This window comes from Akebia trifoliata, chromosome 4 (assembly GCF_017979445.1).
Source record: "Akebia trifoliata isolate Shusen 1 chromosome 4, ASM1797944v1, whole genome shotgun sequence".
NCBI lineage: Eukaryota > Viridiplantae > Streptophyta > Magnoliopsida > Ranunculales > Lardizabalaceae > Akebia > Akebia trifoliata.
Window position 1 is genome coordinate 7,878,384 of NC_141378.1, and position 21,413 is coordinate 7,899,796.

At 34.4% G+C, this 21,413-nt stretch overlaps 2 protein-coding genes across 2 annotated transcripts; both read right to left on the reverse strand.

Moving 5' to 3' along the window:
• Positions 1-3,714: 3,714 nt before the first annotated feature.
• LOC147403464 (protein ELC-like) lies at positions 3,715-5,482 on the reverse strand. The gene has a single exon (XM_086437656.1). It carries the CDS (start codon positions 5,081-5,083, stop codon positions 4,082-4,084), a length of 1,002 nt encoding a protein of 333 aa, XP_086293782.1. The 5' UTR covers positions 5,084-5,482; the 3' UTR covers positions 3,715-4,081.
• A 9,261-nt stretch (positions 5,483-14,743) lies between these two features.
• Positions 14,744-16,772, reverse strand: LOC147403465 (uncharacterized). The gene is made up of 3 exons (XM_086439056.1): positions 15,872-16,772; positions 15,587-15,776; positions 14,744-15,468 (listed from the first exon to the last, which is right to left on the reverse strand). The coding sequence occupies exons 1-3, from the start codon at positions 16,286-16,288 to the stop codon at positions 14,888-14,890; spliced, it is 1,188 nt and encodes a 395-aa protein (XP_086295182.1). The 5' UTR covers positions 16,289-16,772; the 3' UTR covers positions 14,744-14,887.
• Between the last annotated feature and the right edge of the window lie 4,641 nt (positions 16,773-21,413).

Sequence of the window (21,413 nt, forward strand, 5' to 3'; positions counted from 1 at the left end):
TACCAAAATACAAAATGGTCTTGTTCTAGCGGATGAGATCTTGAAAATCATGTCATGTTCATTGAATAGTGAGGTATTTATAGCCCTCTCTCTTGTCGTTGTCTTGCCTTCACTTTTCCCTTGAGAGCACCTATGTTTGACTGCCATGTGCCCCTTCGCAATGTAACTTATCCCCACCTGGGGTGTGCACCCTTCCTATTGATTGGCTACGGGCCCTGCTTATTGGTTCTCCCATCCCAGTTGGATCCACCTTCCACATGACCCTCTTGCATTCGACCAAGGCATCATCCCCTGATTGGAACACCCTTTGCATGCTTGTTGGTCTTGTCACTTGTTGACTACCGATTGGGGTGTTGCCAGGTACCACCATGAGGCCTACATGACCCTCATGTCGTTTGGCACTATCCACAATAATCAAGGGTGACCATTAATTTCCAAGTGACGTGAGTGAGTGAGTGGGCTCGTTTTTTGCATAAAAATGAGGTATTAATAGTTGGGTCTGGTTTAGAACAGTTTATATGGTAATGGAAAACCCAATTAAATGACATGTTTGTCTAGTTTTGGGTTTCAATTTATTTTGTACTGATTTTTTGCTAATAAATATAGATTCCATTGGAAGTATTAAGTTTTATTTGAAGTTTTCATTATATTTTCGAGAAAAAAAATACTATTGAATATCTATACATGATTACATATTTTCACGTATGTTTAAAAAATCCTAACAGTCTACTTTTGAGCTAAAAAATGACACTATTGAAAAAATTAAGAGTGATAACATCAAGATACTCATCAAATCCTGTATTAAATGACATTCATGAACCAAACCACAATAGCCATAATGCCAAAAATAATTACCACACGCCCACAAAAAATGTTTTTTTTTTTTTTTTTAATCGTGATTTTCTGACTTGAAAATTTTCACTCAGTCTGTACGCTGCTGATGTGGCAAGGGCACAGTACCATAGATCTTTTTCTTCGGGATACACAAGGAAAGAGATCAATGGTTATGTGCCCTTGCCACGTCAATCGAGTGAAAAATTTTGAGCCAGAAAATCATTAGCGTTTTTATATAACAGCTTTAAAAAATATACTTTTCTTTAAAAGTGCATGTTTAAAATGTAAAAACTCATTATTATTTTTTAAAATCACTTTTTTTTTTCTAGTTTTGTTCACTAGAGGGACGATCCGCTTTTGAAAAGTGAGATTTTTAAAAGAGTGCTGCTTTTTGTGACCAGGTCCTAACCACAAAACATGGTAGTGTTGGTAAGAACTTAGAAGCTATGAATCTCAAAACATCCATATGTCAACATGTCTACATTCTTATGAATAAATCTTGAATAATTTAAAGTACATTCATCGTTCAGCTTTGAGTTCAAAGCGACATATGGATTGATATGGCTGACAAGTCTTCGAGCATGACTGTTAGTTATGGTGCTAGAAGATGTGATTTGAACTTGAATGGTAGAAAAAGTTACACACAGCATAATATCTGCAGAGGCTATTCGTAAGTACAGAAGTTCTTGAAAAACTGAGGCACTTATCTTGTTACGTGGAAGCAGGACCACTGAGAAACACAAGCTTGTATGCCATAAACCCATAACTAATTCATTAGAATTTGACAAGAACTCATCCTGACAAAAAGGGTTATTGTATGAATCATCATGAAAGCCTTATCACTAACATTTGGGGTCTCTGTACGTATTGCTTGAATAGTTTCATTAAATGTGTGACATGGTTATGTGGTTCTTTTGAAATGTTCTTTTTGACAAAGCCCATGGGCCTAACTCATCCTCACAAAACCAGCTTGCAAGCAGAGGGTTGCCCCCGCTTTATACATTGCACCTCCCAATAATACTCAGGCGATGTGCGACGATTCTAAAGCTTTTTAGCTCAACCACAGATTTGAGGGGTAGGGAATTTAGACGTCAAGTTAGTATGTGAGGAGTATGCTGTTTTCGATAAAATTTCACAAAAATATTAAGGCAGTGTGGCTAAGAGGATTAAGCTTTCTAGATAGAAGTTTCTTTGCAGTTTCATATCTACAACTTCTATAAAAGATAAGATAAAAAAATAAAAAATGAGCCCGGCATAGGAGTGTAGATCCAACAGAATTCCAACACCAACACCACCTATGTACATGGGATGCTTGAGAATCATCGATCATGAACCCATAGTTCCTTTGATTGACATATTGTAATACAACTTTAAGGTCATAGGTTCAAGCCCAACTTGCCCACTAAAAAAGAGAAGATATAAGATCAAATCTTGCCCCATTCTATAAAATCAAATCGTTGCTTCTTATCGAAAAAGAAAAGAAAACATTGCATGCTTAAGCGCAGAATAAGACCAGGTGGTTGTCTGAAATGTAGAAAGACGGCATTTAAGGGAAGTGGTTTTGAATAACCATTATTTGAACTTGTTGATAAAGTCTTTTTTTTTTAAGTATAAATTTTATTAAAATACAAACCAAAAGAGGAGGATGACAGATCCTCCAAGACTACAAGAAAGAAAACAGAAAAAAGAACAAAGGAGAAAACAAAGACAAAGGTACAAATACAACTAACTACAAAGATCAAAGCTCAACCCATCTAAACGCAAAATCCTCTAAGAACACCCATTGAAATCTTTGATGAAGTCTTCACATAATCATATGTGCAATACCAAAGATTCAAAAGCTTATGTATGTCTCTTAGTGATCCTGCTCATAATCTCAGAGATTTGAAGTTTACCCCTCTTGATTTTATAGTGCCTAACATTTAAACATAGTATGTGAAAATGGACGGTTTCTTTATAACTCAGATAGGATTGTTGAACGTACAATCAGTATTCCAGATTCATGATGTCATCCTTGAAGCCTTGTCCCAAGAATTTGGGACCAACCGAATGAATCATGTTCCTCCATTCAATTCTATCTACGATCATGTCTTCTAATATTAAGTAAATGTGTTCATATCTGCTCTCACAACCTAAGTTCACATTTTTTTTGGGTCTTCCTTGCATTTTTTTCTGAACCTTCACCTGCTGTGGCCAGTTGTGCTTAGAATTGGGATGAGAATTCAAGTATAAGGATTTACTTTTGTGCTAGATTTGTAAAAGAAACATGGAGAGTGCAACATCTTTTTTCACAATTATAAGGTGGCATTTGAGTTGCCTCTCTTGACAGAATGCCCATAATCGATTTCCTTATCAAAAGAGGCTTTTCAATGCCAATTTTTTGCTTTTCGTGCAAATCCAACACGGGGAGTCTGCAAACCATATTTTGTCGCACTGCCCTCTTAATTACCACGTCCCTTTGGTCTCATTTACTAGCCCAACAGACAGATTGTATCCATCTCTAGTGCGGAGCCGAAATGGCCTTATTCCTACTTGGAAGGGCCACTTGGTCTGTGCAGTCCCTAGTAGCATTCACCGGACCACACTACGTTGAAAAAAAGAAAAAAAATTGGACAACTAAATGCTTTTACTTGATCAATCTTACCTAACAAATATAAAACAAGATATGAAATGCTTGCTTGCTTGCCTTGGGATAACCATGAGAGTAAGTATATTTAATTTACTGTTCGTGCAATCATCAGTCTATAAGATTTGCATTCGGATCCAATAATTCTTAATTAGTTAAAATAGACTTCGATATGCAATACATTTTAAGGGAGTTACTATTGCCACACCAACTTTTACTAACGCCACACCAACCATGTGCAATTCTTTGGTGATTTACATAGGAATTGGTGTGGCAATAGCAACTCTCTATTTTAATAAGGTTCATCTTTTTCTTTGCTTTCTCTTTCTCAATTTTGTCAGGTGACAAACCAAAATACAAGGAAAATACACAAAATTGTCAACTTTTTCTGTTTCTATTGTGCAAAATGAGAGACTCTCCAACTCAAGTAAGGAAAATACACGTTTAAATATTTGCATCCCATTGATCTCATAATGTTTTTCAGAAGACATGGATTTAGACAAAATAGAATGAAGGAACAAGATCAATTTTTGGGGATAAGGCTTTGATGAAGATGATACTCTCATATAGCGTTGAGAACCGTTGTACATAGAAGGAGCGGCCCCACCCCTCAAATTAATTTCATCTATTAAGTGTATCTAAGCTTCTTAGTTTCACCAACATAGCCCTATGGAAGAATTGCTCCCTTGACAAGGTTCTTACCTGCTTAAGATAGTCTCCAAGAGGCACTACCCCTTCCATCATTGCCTTTCCCAATGCATAAAATACATCCTCAATCGCCTCGTCTGCTGCCTGGCAGTCTAGCACACAATTGGATTCCTCATCTATGGCCTCGAATGCCTCCTCCACCGTATTTGAAATGATGGATCCCGGATCATTAACTCTCAACCAATTTGTTAGTACATCATTCTCTCCCGCCAATTCCATCACCCTTTGTTTCAATCTTAACCTTTCATGTCCAGTCCTGTGTAGTGTGATATTCAAGATATCAGCTCGGTTGACCATCTCAGCTTGCAAACTTGATAGTCCTTCTATATCCTCCTCTGCTTTGGCCCGTAAGGCCACCATGTCATAGTGAATTGCCCCCACAAGACGGTCAAGGGCTTCCATTCTTGATGCAAGAGTAGGATCCATAAGGGTGGAGGATATGGACGATGAAGGAGAGAAGAAAGGATGGTGGTGTTTGAAGAGGCGAACAAGGTTGCGTGCAAGGTCCAAGAGGTTGGACCGAGGGTAGGTCCATGTGTTGAGGTATGGGGACATAGTAGCACCAGAGGGATCGACAAAAGGGTGATCATGAGGAATTTGATCGGTGGGGGTTGATGACAGAAAGACTGAAGGAGGTTCATATGGGTATGTTTGATGAAGCCATATGGTGAGAGAGATAGGGGGTGTGTTAGAAGAGATTGCGAGAAACCCACTTGTATTTAGAAGGTTGACGGTGGTGCCGTCATTGTGGAAGAAGGTGTCCACAGAGGGGAAGAAAGAAGGGAATTCCCGAGTCAGCGAGTGGAGGTGCTCGCGGATGAGCCATTTTTGGTGTGCGGTTGAGTAGGACAATGCGTGAGGACCAGTGCAAGAAAGGGCAGCGTCGATGAATTGGATTGAAGATGGTGGTGCCATTATTGTTTAGGGATGGAAATGGAGTGGAGGAAAATGAAGGATAAAGATTTGACTAAGAGAGAAGAGGGAAAAATCTCAGTGTCAGCAAAGCTGGTGCCGTCATTGATAACCCTTGTCTTCATATAAAAAGACTTGGAAATCCTCAAGTCAATCAAGAAAAAGTATATAAGCAATTCTTAGTTGTTTGGAGTTTCTACTTTGACATAATCAAAGGGAAGACTATCAGTGGTTTCACTCCAACTTCCTCTCCCATTAACAAACCATTCAATAAGAGACCCATATCAATATTTTATTAGAAAATATCTTATTTAATAACAGTTTGATAAAACAAAAAGATGATTATTGAGTACTCAAGTTTGAACATTGGATGTTTAGTATGCATTGATGTCAGACAGTGATGCAATATCACAGGGTGGTCGTAGGAACTGGGGTCCTACAACGATAACACCATATATGGTCATCGAGATAAGAGAACTTGTTAGATTATATGGACAACTTGTATTACTTTTATTTTTTTTCATATGAAGTTGTTTAATGGAGTTACTGGAACTATATGAGAAGTGAAAGGTACACATCTAGCAAAACCTTATACACAGAAACTTCTAAGTAACTTTAGATCATCTTGGGCATGGTCTAATGTTTCATTCCACTTTGAAATATTTCCATTTTAAAAGAGTTCAGAACGAAACCTTAATCTCAAAATATTGAATGTTTGAAAAATGTTTTTGATCTAAGCTACCAAATTTGCTTCTTTTAGACCAAATTACCAAACTGCGAATCAGTATGAAGCAAAGCAGTTCGTAATCCATGTCACTTCGGGTTCATGTAATACAATGAAGCACATACCCATATATTTAAGAACCAAGTTGTTGCAGGTCATTAAATTTTTTTCATTGGGTTTCATGAACTCAAATGAACCAACATTCATATAACATTCAAATGAACCAACATGTGAAAATACAATATTTGCTAGGTAAACTCGATTATATCTTTTCATCTTCTTATATATATTTCGTATTTTTGTTTTTTTTTTTGGAATATGAATACTTGAGGATTATAGTTTAATTGTCACTATTAGTAATTTTTTAATGGTAGAATATAAAAAGTAATTATTGTAGAGGATAAAAATTGTAGTAGGTCTAGATCATACAAGTGTCCAAATCTCGACTAAGGAAAGAAGCAAGACTCCACGAAGGTGGTACCCAAAATTGACCAAACTATTCAGTCTTGCTCGATTGCAAGACAGAGTAAGGCCAGACTCCTACTCTAATGTTAGAGTAAGATAGAATTAGTAGGTTTGCACCCCAACCTCCGAAGTATAAGGGAAAATCCCAAGAATCCAAGAACGTGAAGATGAATAATTCTAATTCGATTGAAATTCCTTGGATCATGTGATTCTCCACGATCAAATCGTGGATTGACAATGGTCGAAGAGGAAATTCCTATTCTAGGGGAAACCCTATAAAAGGGGGAGAGATCAAGGGCAAAATGATATTTTTCTCCCCTCTAGCAAGCTAGCTAATATACTGAGTGATGTTTTCTGGTATACTAACTTGATCGTCAAAGGATTATTAGCAGGTATCACACCAGTACCACCAAACAGCGAGAGGAGCAAGAAGTGAATCGTCAAAGTTGCAAAGCAGAGTTGATAGAGGTAATCCAGAATCACCTTTACAATTATTGTCGCTAAAACAATGTTTTTTAGCCCAATCATATCACAAATCAAAGTAGGGCTACAACCTAGGTGGGTTGGCCCAAACTCAAGCCAATTGTTGGGCGAGCTTGGGCTGATTTATATAGAAGATGAGTTGAGTGTGGATTAGAATATCTCAACCCAATTTCAATTCGGGTTGAGGATACGAGCAATCCGACTCAACCTGAACCCAATGCTATGTACTAATATATAAATATTTTTATATTAATTAGATATTTTTTATTTAATTTTTTAATTCCATCTTATTATTATGATTTGTAGACAATTGATTATAATTCATGTGATCTTTGATTTAACGTGGTTTGTCTAAATATTCTCTCAATGATGGATTTGAAGGTTATATATAATTTTAATTACTAGTAATTTTATTTTTGATGTTGTATATCTTTTTTTTAAATATAAAATTTGCTAATAAAAATGAAATGAGGGTTATTGAACAAGTACAACCCAGCCAAACGGCCCAAAATTACTAACTTGGACTTCGGACTTACCCGAACTCAACCGGGTTTTAGAAGATCAAGCCCGGGATGAGCTTGGGTTATTGAGCTTAGGCCTGATGATTCGGGTTGAGTTGAGCCCGGATTAGAGGTTCTGCTACTTGGGTTGACTGGTTGAGCATGGGTTTACCCTCCAACCCACCAATGAACCATCATTCAAGCAGCAGTCTCACACACACGTGCATGTGCACGTGCACATGAACATAAATAGTTCCATGGAGGATTTAAGGAACACTTTACAATTTGGATTTAAATTTTAAAAAATCGAAATTGACTTTTACCAAACAAAGGAAACACTATCTCATCTCCTTTTATTATTTATGGATAATTTTTTTTCCTCTTTTTTGTTGGGTCATTATCAATTAAGCCAATTCTAGATTGATGAGTAGGTGGGCCACATTTACAATCCTGACTCCCCATAAAATTAAATTTGCTGTAAATATAGAACATGGCCCACCAATATTATCAACACAGACCGTTAGTCAGTGGGCCACTATTTAAAACGGGCCATTCTACTTTAATGTCATTTTTTTTTCTCTTCACTCTTCACATCATTAGTAATTATTATTATGCATTTTTTTTTCTTCCAAATATTGAAAAAACGAAAAAATTCATCTATTATTAAAGAACTGTTTATAAACTCTACTTTTAAAAATTTATAAAATTATTTTTTCAATCTTTTCTAGGTTCATAGAATTTAATAAAAGATCTTCAGAAAAAGATCTTGTAGACCTCGTTCTTTTTTATATTGGCATAAAGATGAAAGTGGTCTGCTCACTTCCAAGTTCCAACTGTCTGATTTATGAATATCAAACTTTAGGTTATGTTTGGATTGAGAGAAAATATATTAAAAGAGCTCAAGGGCAGAGTTGAAATTATAAAATATTTTAAAAGGCTCTTCTCTCCCCCCACTTAACAATCCAAACAAGATAAATTAAGAGAAACTCATATATTTTCTCTTCTCTCAATCCAAACATAGTGTTAGTTCATGGAAGCAAATCATCTCCACTCCCCCAGAGAGTGAGGTTGCAAACTTTTGAATAATGTTGAAGTAACTTCAGGTTGGAATCTCATATCGCATTTCTTAACGTGAAAATGTATGAGACCCATATATGCTTTTCATCGAGATACAAGTGAAAAAACATCTATGATTCTTGTCCACTTTCACGTCAAAAAGTGCGATATGAGGTTCCAGGTTGAGTTCACTCCTGCATGACTCTTAGCCTTTTATGCATCACGTGGCCATTTTTTTTATATTTTATTTTATTTTATTTGTATTTTGTTTTGGGGGGCCTCATGTAGGTGTAAAATCCTACGATTTAGAATTCACAATATACACCCCCGAGGGGTTGGATCAACAATTAAATTGACGATGTAGGTTCGCTCCCTTTAATCTAATGTTTAAAATTAGGTGGCCTCTTGATTTACTTTGTTGCATGTTAAGAAGCTTCTGTGGGGTCGAGTCGTGGGACTAGTCCTATTCGAAAGGGTGTGGGAATACCCTACAATATCAACAATTTTTTATATATAAAAAGTACTATAATATATTATAAATATTAAAATATTCATTAGGATCGGACTGAATTTAGATCTAAATAAAGTATGAAATAAGATCGATTTATACCGAATCTAGGACAAAGTTCAAAGTTGAGGTGGATCAAAGTCAACCCATAGACAGATTTGAGCCCCAAATTATTACTCGAGGCAAATGATTTCTTAGGGAATTCATCAAATAATACAAGACTTGATTAAAACAATCTTTCAACTCAACAATTTGCATTTTTGTATTTTTGACTTTTTTGAAATTATTTACAATTTATTCATTTTCTGTATGAAAAGGAGGTTGAAGACGTGTGATTTCTAATTTTCTTCCTTACGCAATCTCGTAATACTATATTTTTCTCTCTCTTATCAACTATTTTCCAATGTCTATACCCAAGACTATCAACCAACATGTCAATTTCCTCTCAGGTATTTCTCTCTCTCTCTCTCTCTCTCTCTTTGATTTCACTCGTCTAAGTAAGAAAGTCGTAGCTGTTTACTTATAATTCGGTGTGTAAAGAGTAGCAATCAACCCTAGAATTTTAAATATGTTCTATACTATTTTAGAGTACAAAAATAAAAATATTTAAACATTAGAGAAATTAACCTTTAAAGTTTTAAATCTATGAATCTTATGATACTGGAGCAAAACTGTTCGCAAGTTTAATATCAATGTGTTCTTAGTTCGTAAGCCATCTTTAGCTTCTGTTCCAAACTATTTTTTTCCTATATTTTTTCATTCTCTAGTTTATCAATTGAGTATATGTCTATTCCAAATCATACTCAATTAAACTTGTTTTAATTTTGAGTTCTGAAAAAGATTGCGACATAAATGCATACCATATTAAGGCCCTCAATGGATTGGATCTAACACCAATGGGATAAGAATCCTAATTTAAAATCTTTGAGTCATGATAATCTGACACTCCCTTCGGACATGGATCCTTGTCATAGAATCATAGATCATTTACCTCGAGATATATAAAATAATTATTTATGACTTTAAGTATTTTGATGTAAATGATCTATGATTATGTGATGAGAGAGTAAGTCAAAAGGGGGTGTCAAAAAATCTTTAATAAAAAACTTATGGATCTGTTAAATTCACCGTGCCTCGTTCCATTAGGGATCTAATCCAATTCAATAATGTATGAGAAAATATATAAATAATGCAGTAAACACATGTCCCAATTCCCAATCCACTCCAAGTTGGATCCTAAGATCCAATAAGGGTTCAATCCAATGGGTTCCTCAACCAAATCCAGATTTGTGATTGGTTCCAGCTCGACCCGAACCGATTATGATCCATGACTGCCCTACACGGTAAACAATCAACAATGTCTTTGAAATGGATAAGTGCCTGTGGGGAGTACGAAATGCAATCAATCACTTTTGCCTCCAAGTGGGCATATCATTGTCATAGAACTTGGGTGACATAGTAATATTATAAATTATTTTATTTTATTTTATTATGCTATATTTGTGGGCCAATCAATGAGCGACAATTTCTAAAAATTAAAGGACCCCACAACATAGATCTTAAATTAGATAAGTCTAAAATTTAATTGAAAATAAAGAAACTTAATAAAAAATAATACAAGTTATATTAGATTAGTCTAAAATTCTTTGGGTTTCTTGGAGACTTCAAAAACTAATGAACTTTAATTATTTCTTACAAGCAATCATCAATACAAGTTATAATTATTTAGTCCTTGCAAAGGAAGGAATTATTAAGGATTGAAATAGTGGGTGGGAAGTTGCCTTCCCAAAAGCAATATTATCATCAAACTTTGTAAATCTCTTTAATTGTTTCCTTATATAGTGACCCTTCATATAGAGTGGGGCCCCTTCTGATTAAATGGATTAGAAATCTTCCTATGGTCCGTTGGCGAGAAATAACAACGGTACTAAATTTTTTTTTAAAAATGTACTGATTATAAATGTGTATAAAAAGAGTCGTGATTTTTTTACTTGAAAATTTTCACTCAGTCATCGTGTTAAATGCATAGAACCATAGATATTTTCCTTTAGGATACACAAGAAAACAAATATACAATTTTGTATACTTACCACGTCAATTAGGTGGGGATCGAGTGAAAACTTTCGAGTCAGAAAATCATTATTCATATAAAAAATAGTGAAACCCTTTTCATACTATAGTAAGATTTTGAGTCTTACTAAAAGTCGTTTTGCTCAAATGGATTACCATGTCAAAAATCCAACATCACAATCCTTAAAATTTCTTTGAAAATTTCAAATTAAAAAATAATAATAATCTTTTGAACTAGATCTAAGGTTTTGAAAATGGACGATTACTAAATTTTCATATAACTCTCAAACTTACAAATAAAATTCAACGATAATAAATAATTTTTTATTTTTATTTTTTCAAATTTTATAGATTTTCTTCCTCTGTAGCCTTGAAGCATCAGATCGGTGAGCCCAAGAACCCTTAGTAAGGCTAAGGGGACTCTAAAAAATTTAACGAAATGTGGGACGGTGTTGTCTCCAGTTAAGAGTTTAAAGTTGAAATAAGTTAAGGCGATGGCTTAAAATCAAACCAAATGTGTGGCCATAGCAAAAGTTAATACTAGTAAATATTGATTCAATATGTTAATATATCAGTAAAAATTTTAGAATTCTATGTTCTCTCTAATAGATTCTTAAGTTATTTCCAATTGAAAAAGATTTGATGATCTAATTAGTAGAGAATTATTAAACTTTTGATTTTTTTTAAAGATCCCTTGTTACGAATGGCTTATTTTTCTAGTTTTATCACACTTCTCGGCTGCACAGTTTTGATGTAATGGGTAAGACTCGATACTTCTGCGTCGAAATCAATCACTTCTTTTCATGTTGTCACACGTTTCGACTTTTGTCTATTTAACGATTGCAAAGGTAAGATTCCTTTGGAGGCATCCACTCAATGTTAACCACGTGGTGACTCTCTTCTTTTCTGTTTTAGTAAGATTTACCTATCTGTTGCAATTTTATTATAAAAACTCCTTTCCTTTGTATTTTATGTATCGTGCTACTATGACAATCTTAGTAAGAATTTAAATCTTACTAAGGATTGTTGGGCTCACAAAATTATCAAATCAGCAATCTAACAACACACACTTCTATGTTTCATGGAAAAACTCAGACTAAAAAGAAAAAATTAAAAAAAAAACCTTTTAAGCATCATTGTAGATATTAGGAATGGATGGCTGCCGTACTCTAAAATTTAAAACTAAAATCAATGGTGAAAAATAACTTTATTTTTCGAATGTTTTTTTTTAATGTTCTTAGAATTTTGTCCTTTATATGCTTGTGACATTAGATCAAGTTTTTGGATGATAGAAATCGAGGTAGTTAGAATCCACTCCAAGGAATGTTAAGTAACAATTTAACTTCATAAATTTGAATTTTATAACATGGATCTCACTCTAGGGTTTACTCGATAACAAACTTGATAAAGTGAGGTTTGGTAGGCAACAAACTTCTCAAAAGTAAGGTTCCCTTAGAGTTGTCAAAACTCCAAGGGAATTTTTGTAATAAAAATGCAACAGTTGGATACGCTAGGTAAATCTTTGTTTTTTTTTTTTTTTTAGTTTTTTTTTTTAATATGATAGGGGTGCACGGACCCATAAGTTTTACTAAAAAGAGCAAGACAATTGACCTCTCAGAACACTATATCTCACCTAAATCTTTCAGATACATGCAATACCCCCACAAACCATACATATTGTGTAAGCCGAGATAAATTTCTATAAATGAGGGGGTTTTGAACTAAAGACTTTTAACTTTTTGGATATCCAACACTCATTAGTTATTTTTTTTGTGTTTTATCATTGTAACTCTTTAGCACTTGTAGGTGGATAATGACATGAAGATTTAAGATTGTTAGAATATCAATTCATGCATTCTGCAACAAATGTTACCTCTATTTGTCCATATAAAGTAATATCATTCATCGAAATTAATCATAATGTTTGTTAAATGATTTTTGGATAATTAATCTATCTATGTGCATTCTATAAACTTCGATGATTGAATACTATTTGATAGGTTACGGATAGTTAACTATTGAAATGATACTTTCCGTGTGGTTATGGTGTTTACCAATTTGTGAGTTTTTTCCTCCACATTTAAATATTTGAGTAGGTTGTTCGTGATCTAAGATGTTGTTGTCACACGAGAAAAGGATGTTGTCGTCACACGAGAAAAGGATGTCATCAATTATACGATACTGAACAATACAAAACTAGTGTTTAAAAGAAAATATTGAGGATAGCTAATTTGCACACACCTAAATAGCTCATTGTGCCCTCTTACTCGTGATACCCACTTTGAAAGATTAAATATCTCGTTACACACACCTAATCCTTTTTTTTTTTTTTTATCTAATTCTCATTGCACCCACTCATTTGGCTACCGAACACTTCTTCTTCTTCTTCTTCTCTCTCTCTCTCTCTCTCTCTTTTCTTTTGTTTTACTCTAACACCTCAAAAATTCAACCAAGTCGAAGAAAAATATATAAGAAATTTTGTACAAAATTTTCGATTTAGTATATTAGTATCGAATCATTTTTGTAATGTTTGGTAGGTGCCTACCAATCTTATACATAGAGATCCAGTACTAACGTATCGAACACAAAAATTTACCTAAGAAAATTTTGTTTGATAAATACCCCGCAAATTTATTTTGTAAGATTGATAATATTTTATAGGTACCTTAAAATATTGAACAAAATTTTGTAAGTTCGATTTTAACCTATTGAACAAAATTTGTAAATTATGGTAGATGTAATGAATAGATAGAAAAAGGAAAAAATCATAAAATATCGTTTTTATAATTTTCTCTAGACGTGTGCAAATAAAACCACCCATCAAAATGTAATGAAATGTTTCGATCAGATTAAGTAAAGTAAGTTTGAAGCGGACAGCCCGCTTCAAAATTTTGGAGAAACTCCATTCGCACTATTACACATGATTTTTCGTATTTAATTAATATCCCTACTTTTTACCATTATTTGAGATACCTCCTTGAAGAGGCCACATGTAATCAAGGCAGAAGGTTTCTTCAAAATAGATCATCTGTGCTACGGTTTTCTTTTAAACAAAGCACGAGCATTTCAAAACTATGCATTTAAATCTAAGTTTGATATTTCAAATGTTTCTGTTTAAAAATAACTAACAAATTCGTGACTCCCCGCGTTTATCTCTTTACGCTCCTGACACGATGAGATTTAGGCTATTGGATACTCCTCGAGATTTACAATGAAATTTCTATCTAAAGAGAGTGGCAGTTCAACAACCATTGAAGTGTAATCATTGTTTCAAAGGAATCTAATGATTACAGCGTCTCTCTGCCGTTTCAAAAAAAAACCCTGTAAATATAGAACAACTATAAGGGTATTATGGTCATTCTGACTTCGTCCAAGGCTCTCTCGCGGACCGTTTTACAGAAGCGTTACTCATCGGAAACTCCCAGAAAACCAGGATTAATTTTACGAAAGCGGTTTTGACAGAAAAGTGGTTTCATTGCTTAGAAGAAAGAAGGATAAGATCACGCAATTTTTATGGGTTTGTCTCCGCAACGCGGCGTTTGAGATGACACGAAGCTGCTGTCATCAGACGCTCGTACTCTCCAAACAAGAATCTTTTTTAAAAATAATAATAAATAAATAAAATCTAAGAAAGAAAAAAAAAAAAAATGTTTGCCTTAAGAGCTGCAACATCATGGAAATTAAGAAAATAAAGATTAAAAATATAGGTAACTACATTTCAAGATTTTCTAGGAACGAGAAAGGATTGCGTACCTCAATGAGAGGAGCCTCTCGAAGAACTAGATTTCTCGTCTTTGTAAGCGCGCCAAGAACAAATTTTTTTGTAAATTTTTACTATTTTTATTATACCAGTAGAGTTACTATAAAGCTTTGCTTCAATGCTGCTTTAAAAAAAGAAAAAAAGGGAAGAGATTACAACTTTTAAGAGTTTATACGATTATACAAAATTTCGATTCTCGGGAAAAAAAAGAAAAAAGAAGAAGAAGCTCAAAATCAAAATTTTAAGGATTTTCTTTGAGGACGGAAGCTAAACCAGTAACGATCTTTGTTCCTCTCTGATGATCCTTAGGTTTGACGGCTGGTGGCTGCCATGGAGATACAACCTTGATTTTATTTTCTTCCTGGAAATTTTCTGCCGGAAATGAAGCAGACTTGCCGGAATTTGTTTCGATGGGAGAAGTTGGTGAAATTTCCTCACCGAAAATCATTTCAAAATCACCGGAGAAATTCTTCGTTGAAATCACAAGCGATTCGTCTTCGATTTCAGTTTCGGTTTTCGTTTCGATTGGTGTTCTTGCTGTTGTTCTGGTACAAGGAGAGAGCCATTTAGCTCTCATGTACTCGGCTTTTCTCCATGGAGGAAAATGCATATCTTTCTTCTTTAAGCTCTGTTTCGCTGCTTCAGATACCATGGAGACGATCTTTTGTAGACGATCAGGTTTTCCAACGAAGATTGATGGCAAAGCTTGGAGGACAGCTCTGTAATTTTTAGTTGATCGAGCGATCTCGAATTCTGATCTGAAATCGATGTCGATCAGCAATCGTTCATCCTCAATGATCACATCTACGTATTCGTATTCTCCTGTTAATTCGCAATAAATAAATTGCTTGAGTTCATCAAAAAAATTAAATTTCCATTAAAAACGGATTATTTTTTTCCGCAAAGATAATACGATCAGAGAGAGAGAGAGAGAGAGTACCGGCTGGATACGAAGTTGATTTCTCCCATCGAGATTTACAAATTGAAGCATCGTATCCCAAAGCTGAAAGGCCTTCGGTGACGATCTTTCTGCAATCATCTTTAAGCTTACAGATCTTGTTCATCTCCATGATTTTTGTAGTATCGACTAAGAGATTTCTCTCCTCAACGCTAGCGCAAGAAACCAAGCTCTGTAATTTTTATTTTTTTGGGAAAAATTAGAACCTTTTTTAAAATTTTAAGCGATTAATAATCTGAAATGTACAAGAAGATAAGCAAAATTCACCTTGATTACTTCGCAAGCTTCACTAGATGAGGCAGAAGTGATCGAATCACCGAAACCACCACCAAAGAAGTCGAATTCATCGTCAGAGCTTTCACTACAGTTTCCATTGAAGCAATTGCAGCGATTTCTCCCACACTTTGATGCCAGTTTTTGCTTCTCGTTGCTCTCTTCCATGAAATTCTGCACCATTTTCGCCAAACACACAGAGCTCGGCTCAAAATCGCCATTTCCATCTTTGTTATACTGTTGTTCTCCAAAACCAGGCTTCTCAGACGATGAAATCTTCAAAACATTCGGAAATTGCCGTTCAAACAGTCTCTTAAATCGCGATTTCGCGACAGGTTTTGTTGGATCATTTCGAAGCGATCCTTTCGGTAAGTTAGAATCGACCGGTTGGATCTTCATAGGGAAAGGCATCTCTAAGGAGATCAGATGAGTGAAATATCCTGCATTCCTCTATTCTGAAAGCTTGCGATCAATCTTTCATTCAAAATGACGCCATTGATACATAATGATCGTCCTCTCTCTCTTATCGGACTACAAAAACTAAGATTCTACCAAAAAAACAGATAAATCTGCCAAAATTCGTGCTTCTAATCAAAATCGATACCTTTTTCTCAGCTCTTAAATGTTTTTTTTGCTTCTATTTGCGACTCAAGTATGGAATAACTTCAAAACTCTGCAAAAGTAAGACACTTTTGGTTAGGGTTTCGAGATCGATAAAAACGTGACTTCGACGAACAGAGTCATAATCCTTCCGGCGAGACATATCGGAATCAATGACCGGGAACTTTATTTCCTATCGATTATCAGAGATTTTCCGAGTACCGGCTCGCCATCGAAGGCAAGAGAAAACGACGAGACAAATGTGAGAACTACTGCGTTGTGGTGAAGAAATTTAGGAGGAGTGTAATGGGAATTTAAAGGAGTGGAGGTGATGGAAAAACCGGATCAGACCGACGGTCCGACCTCATTTTTAAAAAGTATTGATTGCTTGACTTTAACCGCTACTTTATATAAAAAAAACTGTCAATTTTAACGGTTCAACCGTACGAACCGTCTGTCAACCGAGTCTTCAAAACAAGCATATTATTATTTTTTTAAATATAATTTTAGCAAAATTTCGGTTCGACCATCGACTCGGTTTTTAAAAAATGATGGGAGTGGAATGCTGACTAGGATTGGGTGTGACACGTAAGCTCATGGATAACAAGAGAAATATTTTGGTACGTGGCGAATATTAAACGGCGGTTAGTTTTGTTAGATGGTTTCACTACGACACGTTGTAGCGATCGTAGCGAAAAGGATCCCAGTTACTGGCTTCGTGTGTGATTTTGAAATACCGACAATACCCTTATCTAACAATTGCATGTCAAAGAATGTCCTCATTTTCCTGAACTTTATAAACTGCCTTATAACCGTGATAGGGGCAAAATCTGGAGACTGATTTGTTTTGAAAGTGATGGTACTTACGTAATTATCTGTAAAAGTTGACACATTAAATCAAATTTTAATAGATGCATAAAAATGGGTCAGACTTGACCCAAAATCCAAGTAATCCAAAAATCGAATTATTGGAATTGGATACCTTGAGTAATTCAAATCAAGAATTGATCAACTAATGGCTCTTATGTTATTCGATCAAATTGATCCAAATTTAAGATTAATTCTTTCAAATTCAATATGTTTCTGATGTGAGATGCAATTCAACCTGACATGATTGACTAATCCAATGGATTTGCATATGATTTTATTAAATATGATTCGAATAAGCACCTCATCAAAATTTGAATATCGATGTACTTAGATTTAATTTGGAGCACTCTGACTCGAAATCAGAGTGTCTCAAAAATTTAATTTAGAGGATGGGGATCTTTGGAGTATATTCAAATAAAAAATGGTTCAAATACAATTTAATGACTCTTAACTCAACATTATTCAGCCCAATTCCCTTATTTCTAAAATTTAGAGATGTTACAAATGTAAAATGCAATTCAACTTGACCTGACTGATAGATCCAACGGATTTGGATATGATCTCATCAAATATTACCAAAGTTGGATCCTGATCCAAATTTAGAAGAGGCTTATTAAGCATACGAGTCAAATCCTAATCCAAATTTTTTTAATTTAAATCTACCAATCTGGATCCGACTCATTTTACACCTATATCTTCCCACATTTGAGTGATATGAGAGGAGGGATATATTTGGTATTTAAGTGTTTTTTATGCCCTTTTTTCGTTAACGTGACTCTCAGTGATTGTCTGGCTATCCTTACACGCGGCAAATTGACAGCCCCTTATGTAGTGTGGGTTGTGATAGCAACGTCAAGTTCTGGGGAGACAAGATTGTGCCACGTGTAAATAATCAATCAAAAGCGTGAATCTTCAGTGAACTGCATCATTCAAATTAAATGACGAAAGTACCCTCTAAGGAGTTTATATAACGATATTGCTTAGATAACACCAAAGAAAAGTATTGGAAATATTTTTCGTATTTGTCGGAGTATCGTACCGAAGTCTGAAACACTGTGGGCCCAAGTTAACCAATCAAGGAATGTGTAAGTGTTTAAAGATGTGGGTCCCTAAACTTTAATGAGATTTACACTTTTATAACCACAAGTTAAGAGAAATAATAATTTTGAGTTACCCTTGAGTATTGATGAAAGTTGGATACAATCTTTAGTTTGAACCGGTGCTATGTATCTTGACTTTAGTCTTTCCTCAAGTAATCAAAATGTCCTCATCTTCAACAACATTGTTGGAACTTTAATTTTCTATTAAAAGTCCTTCGTCTCTAAATATCTACAATAAAAGATTTTACTATTATTTTCAACCTTAAGATTCTAACATCTTCAAAATTCATCATTATTGCCATGATAAAAGTCTTTATGTCGAGGATTTAGTTGGTTGAAGAAATCATATTCATTATTTCTATTTCAAATTGAAGAATGTATAGTTTTTGAAAAATAAATAAAAAAACGAGGATTTTTTTATTACAAATTTACAATGGGTTTAGATTGAAGAGGAGGGCAAACTATTCATTGATTCAATTGATCTCTCGTAAAAGACCTAAGTCAAGGGGTAGTATGTCATCGACTTGAAAGCTCAAGGTACCTCTACTTCTCTCAAAAATCCAAAAAAAGAATCAGAAATTACTTAATTACAAATTTACTTGTATTCTATTTTTGTATGTGTGTTGTATTAAATAATTCTTAAGGATAATTTCAACCGTTGGATTTTATGTTTACATGATAATGATCATGTGTTTTCTTGTGATTCATTGGGACCTAACCCTTTATATATAGGCTTAGATTTCAACAGTCGAGATCTGTGTCATTGAGATCCCTATAAAACTTGACCGTTAGATTTCATGTGTTACTCTATTAGGATCGGGTATTTTTTCACAAGTATCCTAATTCCAACCTATATGTATATATATACACACACACTACTTATTGAAACCTTGATAATAATAGGATTTTGGTAGTTTGATTCATAAGTGAATTGGAAAGAAATATATTTTTTAAATAATTATTAAATATGATTTGTTATACCTCCTAATTAATCATCTACACCCCTACCATAATAAATGGGTCGACAATATGAATATTATTTCTCGTTTATCTCTATCGGGGATTATACCTTTATCAATAAAGTATAAGCTTTTCTGATTATTTTCGTAAATATCATTTTATACCTTCCAATCTTCCTTTTAGAGCCCTCTACTTATACCAAAGCACTCATTGTTGTCTTCTTTGCACATGGCCAGCATTCTCAAATGATTCTCATTTATTTTATCTTTTATTTTTAGATAAAACTTTTAATTTCTAGTCTATCTTTATAGAATTCTATTTTTGAATTTGTTTCATCTCCAATTACATCTATAAATATAACATTATCTGAAAAGTTTTGTAATTAAAATCCTTGTATCTCATCATAAATCTTCATAATATACATCAAATCGACTTTTTAGGAATTTTACTATATATTAATTTTAAACATTTTCTTAATCTTGCTCTCCTATAATTTCACATTTTATCTATATATATATATATATATATATATATATATATAGATATATATATATATATATATATATATGGGTCCGGTTCGCCACCCTTAGTTTTACCACACACTTTAACAAACGCGTTTTGTCTTACATGGGTTAGAAGTTTCGGAATGAGCTGATTTTTGGTGAGGATGATCTCTATGGTGAGGAGATCATCCTCACCAAAAATCAGCTCATTCCAAAACTTCTAACCCCATCAAAATTGATTTACAAAAAATGGACGGTCCACGATTTTTCAACGTGTAAACATGGGGCTAAACATTTCGGAATGGGCTGATTTTTGGGGAGGATGATATTCTAATCATAGAGATCATCCTCACCAAAAATCAGCTCATTCCAAAACTTCTAACCCATGTAGGACAAAAAACGTTTGTTAAAATGTGTGGTAAAACTTAGGGTGCTGAACATTTCCCTATATATATATATATATATATATATATATATATATATATATATATATATATATATATATATTTATACACGAATTATTCAAAGAAATGTACTGGAAGTCTGTCCTGCTCAGAATATACTATACATTTTAATCCCTAAGGAGAAAGTCCGTATTTAAATCAGTGATCAGGTGTATGTACGTTGTACCGAATCGTGTGGGTATTGATGACGTAATCCTTTTAACATTGGGCCCAACATCATCTCTTTACGTGTACACTCAATTGTTTCGTATGTTGTACGCATTGAACTGGTCCATCTAGTCATTTTAAATAATGGTGGGGTCCAAAGAAATTGTGGTTCAGGAGGTCAGTACTCTGTATTGTACACAACAATGATGCACCTTATCAAACCTTGTATCGAATAGCTGCCCTTTCAATAGGGCACAATCGAGTCCATTTGTTTTCGACTTTTTTGACTTAATATCATTAGGTGGGCCAGCTTCAGTGGAGACGGACCGTCGACTCCATGAACTTCCTGTAGTAACATTATAATGTACATCGATTCTCACATTCGTTGCTCACGTGGATGTATGTACAAAATCATAGATGTTTTTCATCGAGATACAGTGAAAAGCATCTAAGGTTACGTGTGCACCTCCACATCAATAAGGTGAGAATCGATGTACATGTCACTATTACTCCATCATGACTCATCGAATAATTGTCCTATCAGACTCAATTCCCATGATTCATGAAGAATGATTCCTGAAAAAATACATGATCTCAATCTCGAGGATATATATATATATATATATATATGGGAAATGTTCAGCACCCTAAGTTTTACCACACACTTTAACAAACGTTTTTTGTCCTACATGGGTTAGAAGTTTTGGAATGAGCTGATTTTTGGTGAGGATGATCTCTATGATTAGAAGATCATCCTCCCCAAAAATCAGCCCATTCCGAAATGTTTAGCCTCATGTTTACACGTTGAAAAATCGTGGACCGTCCATTTTTTGTAAACCATTTTTGATGGGGTTAGAAGTTTTGGAATGAGCTGATTTTTGGTGAGGATGAT

Coding starts and splice junctions, on each gene's coding strand:
- LOC147403465 (XM_086439056.1), bottom strand. CDS start 16,288: ATGCCTTTCCCTATGAAGATCCAACCGGTCGATTCTAACTTACCGAAA. Junction 15,777..15,871: donor AAGCTTGCGAAGTAATCAAG/GTGAATTTTGCT, acceptor TAAAAATTACAG/AGCTTGGTTTCTTGCGCTAG. Junction 15,469..15,586: donor ATCAACTTCGTATCCAGCCG/GTACTCTCTCTC, acceptor GCGAATTAACAG/GAGAATACGAATACGTAGAT.
- LOC147403464 (XM_086437656.1), bottom strand. CDS start 5,083: ATGGCACCACCATCTTCAATCCAATTCATCGACGCTGCCCTTTCTTGC.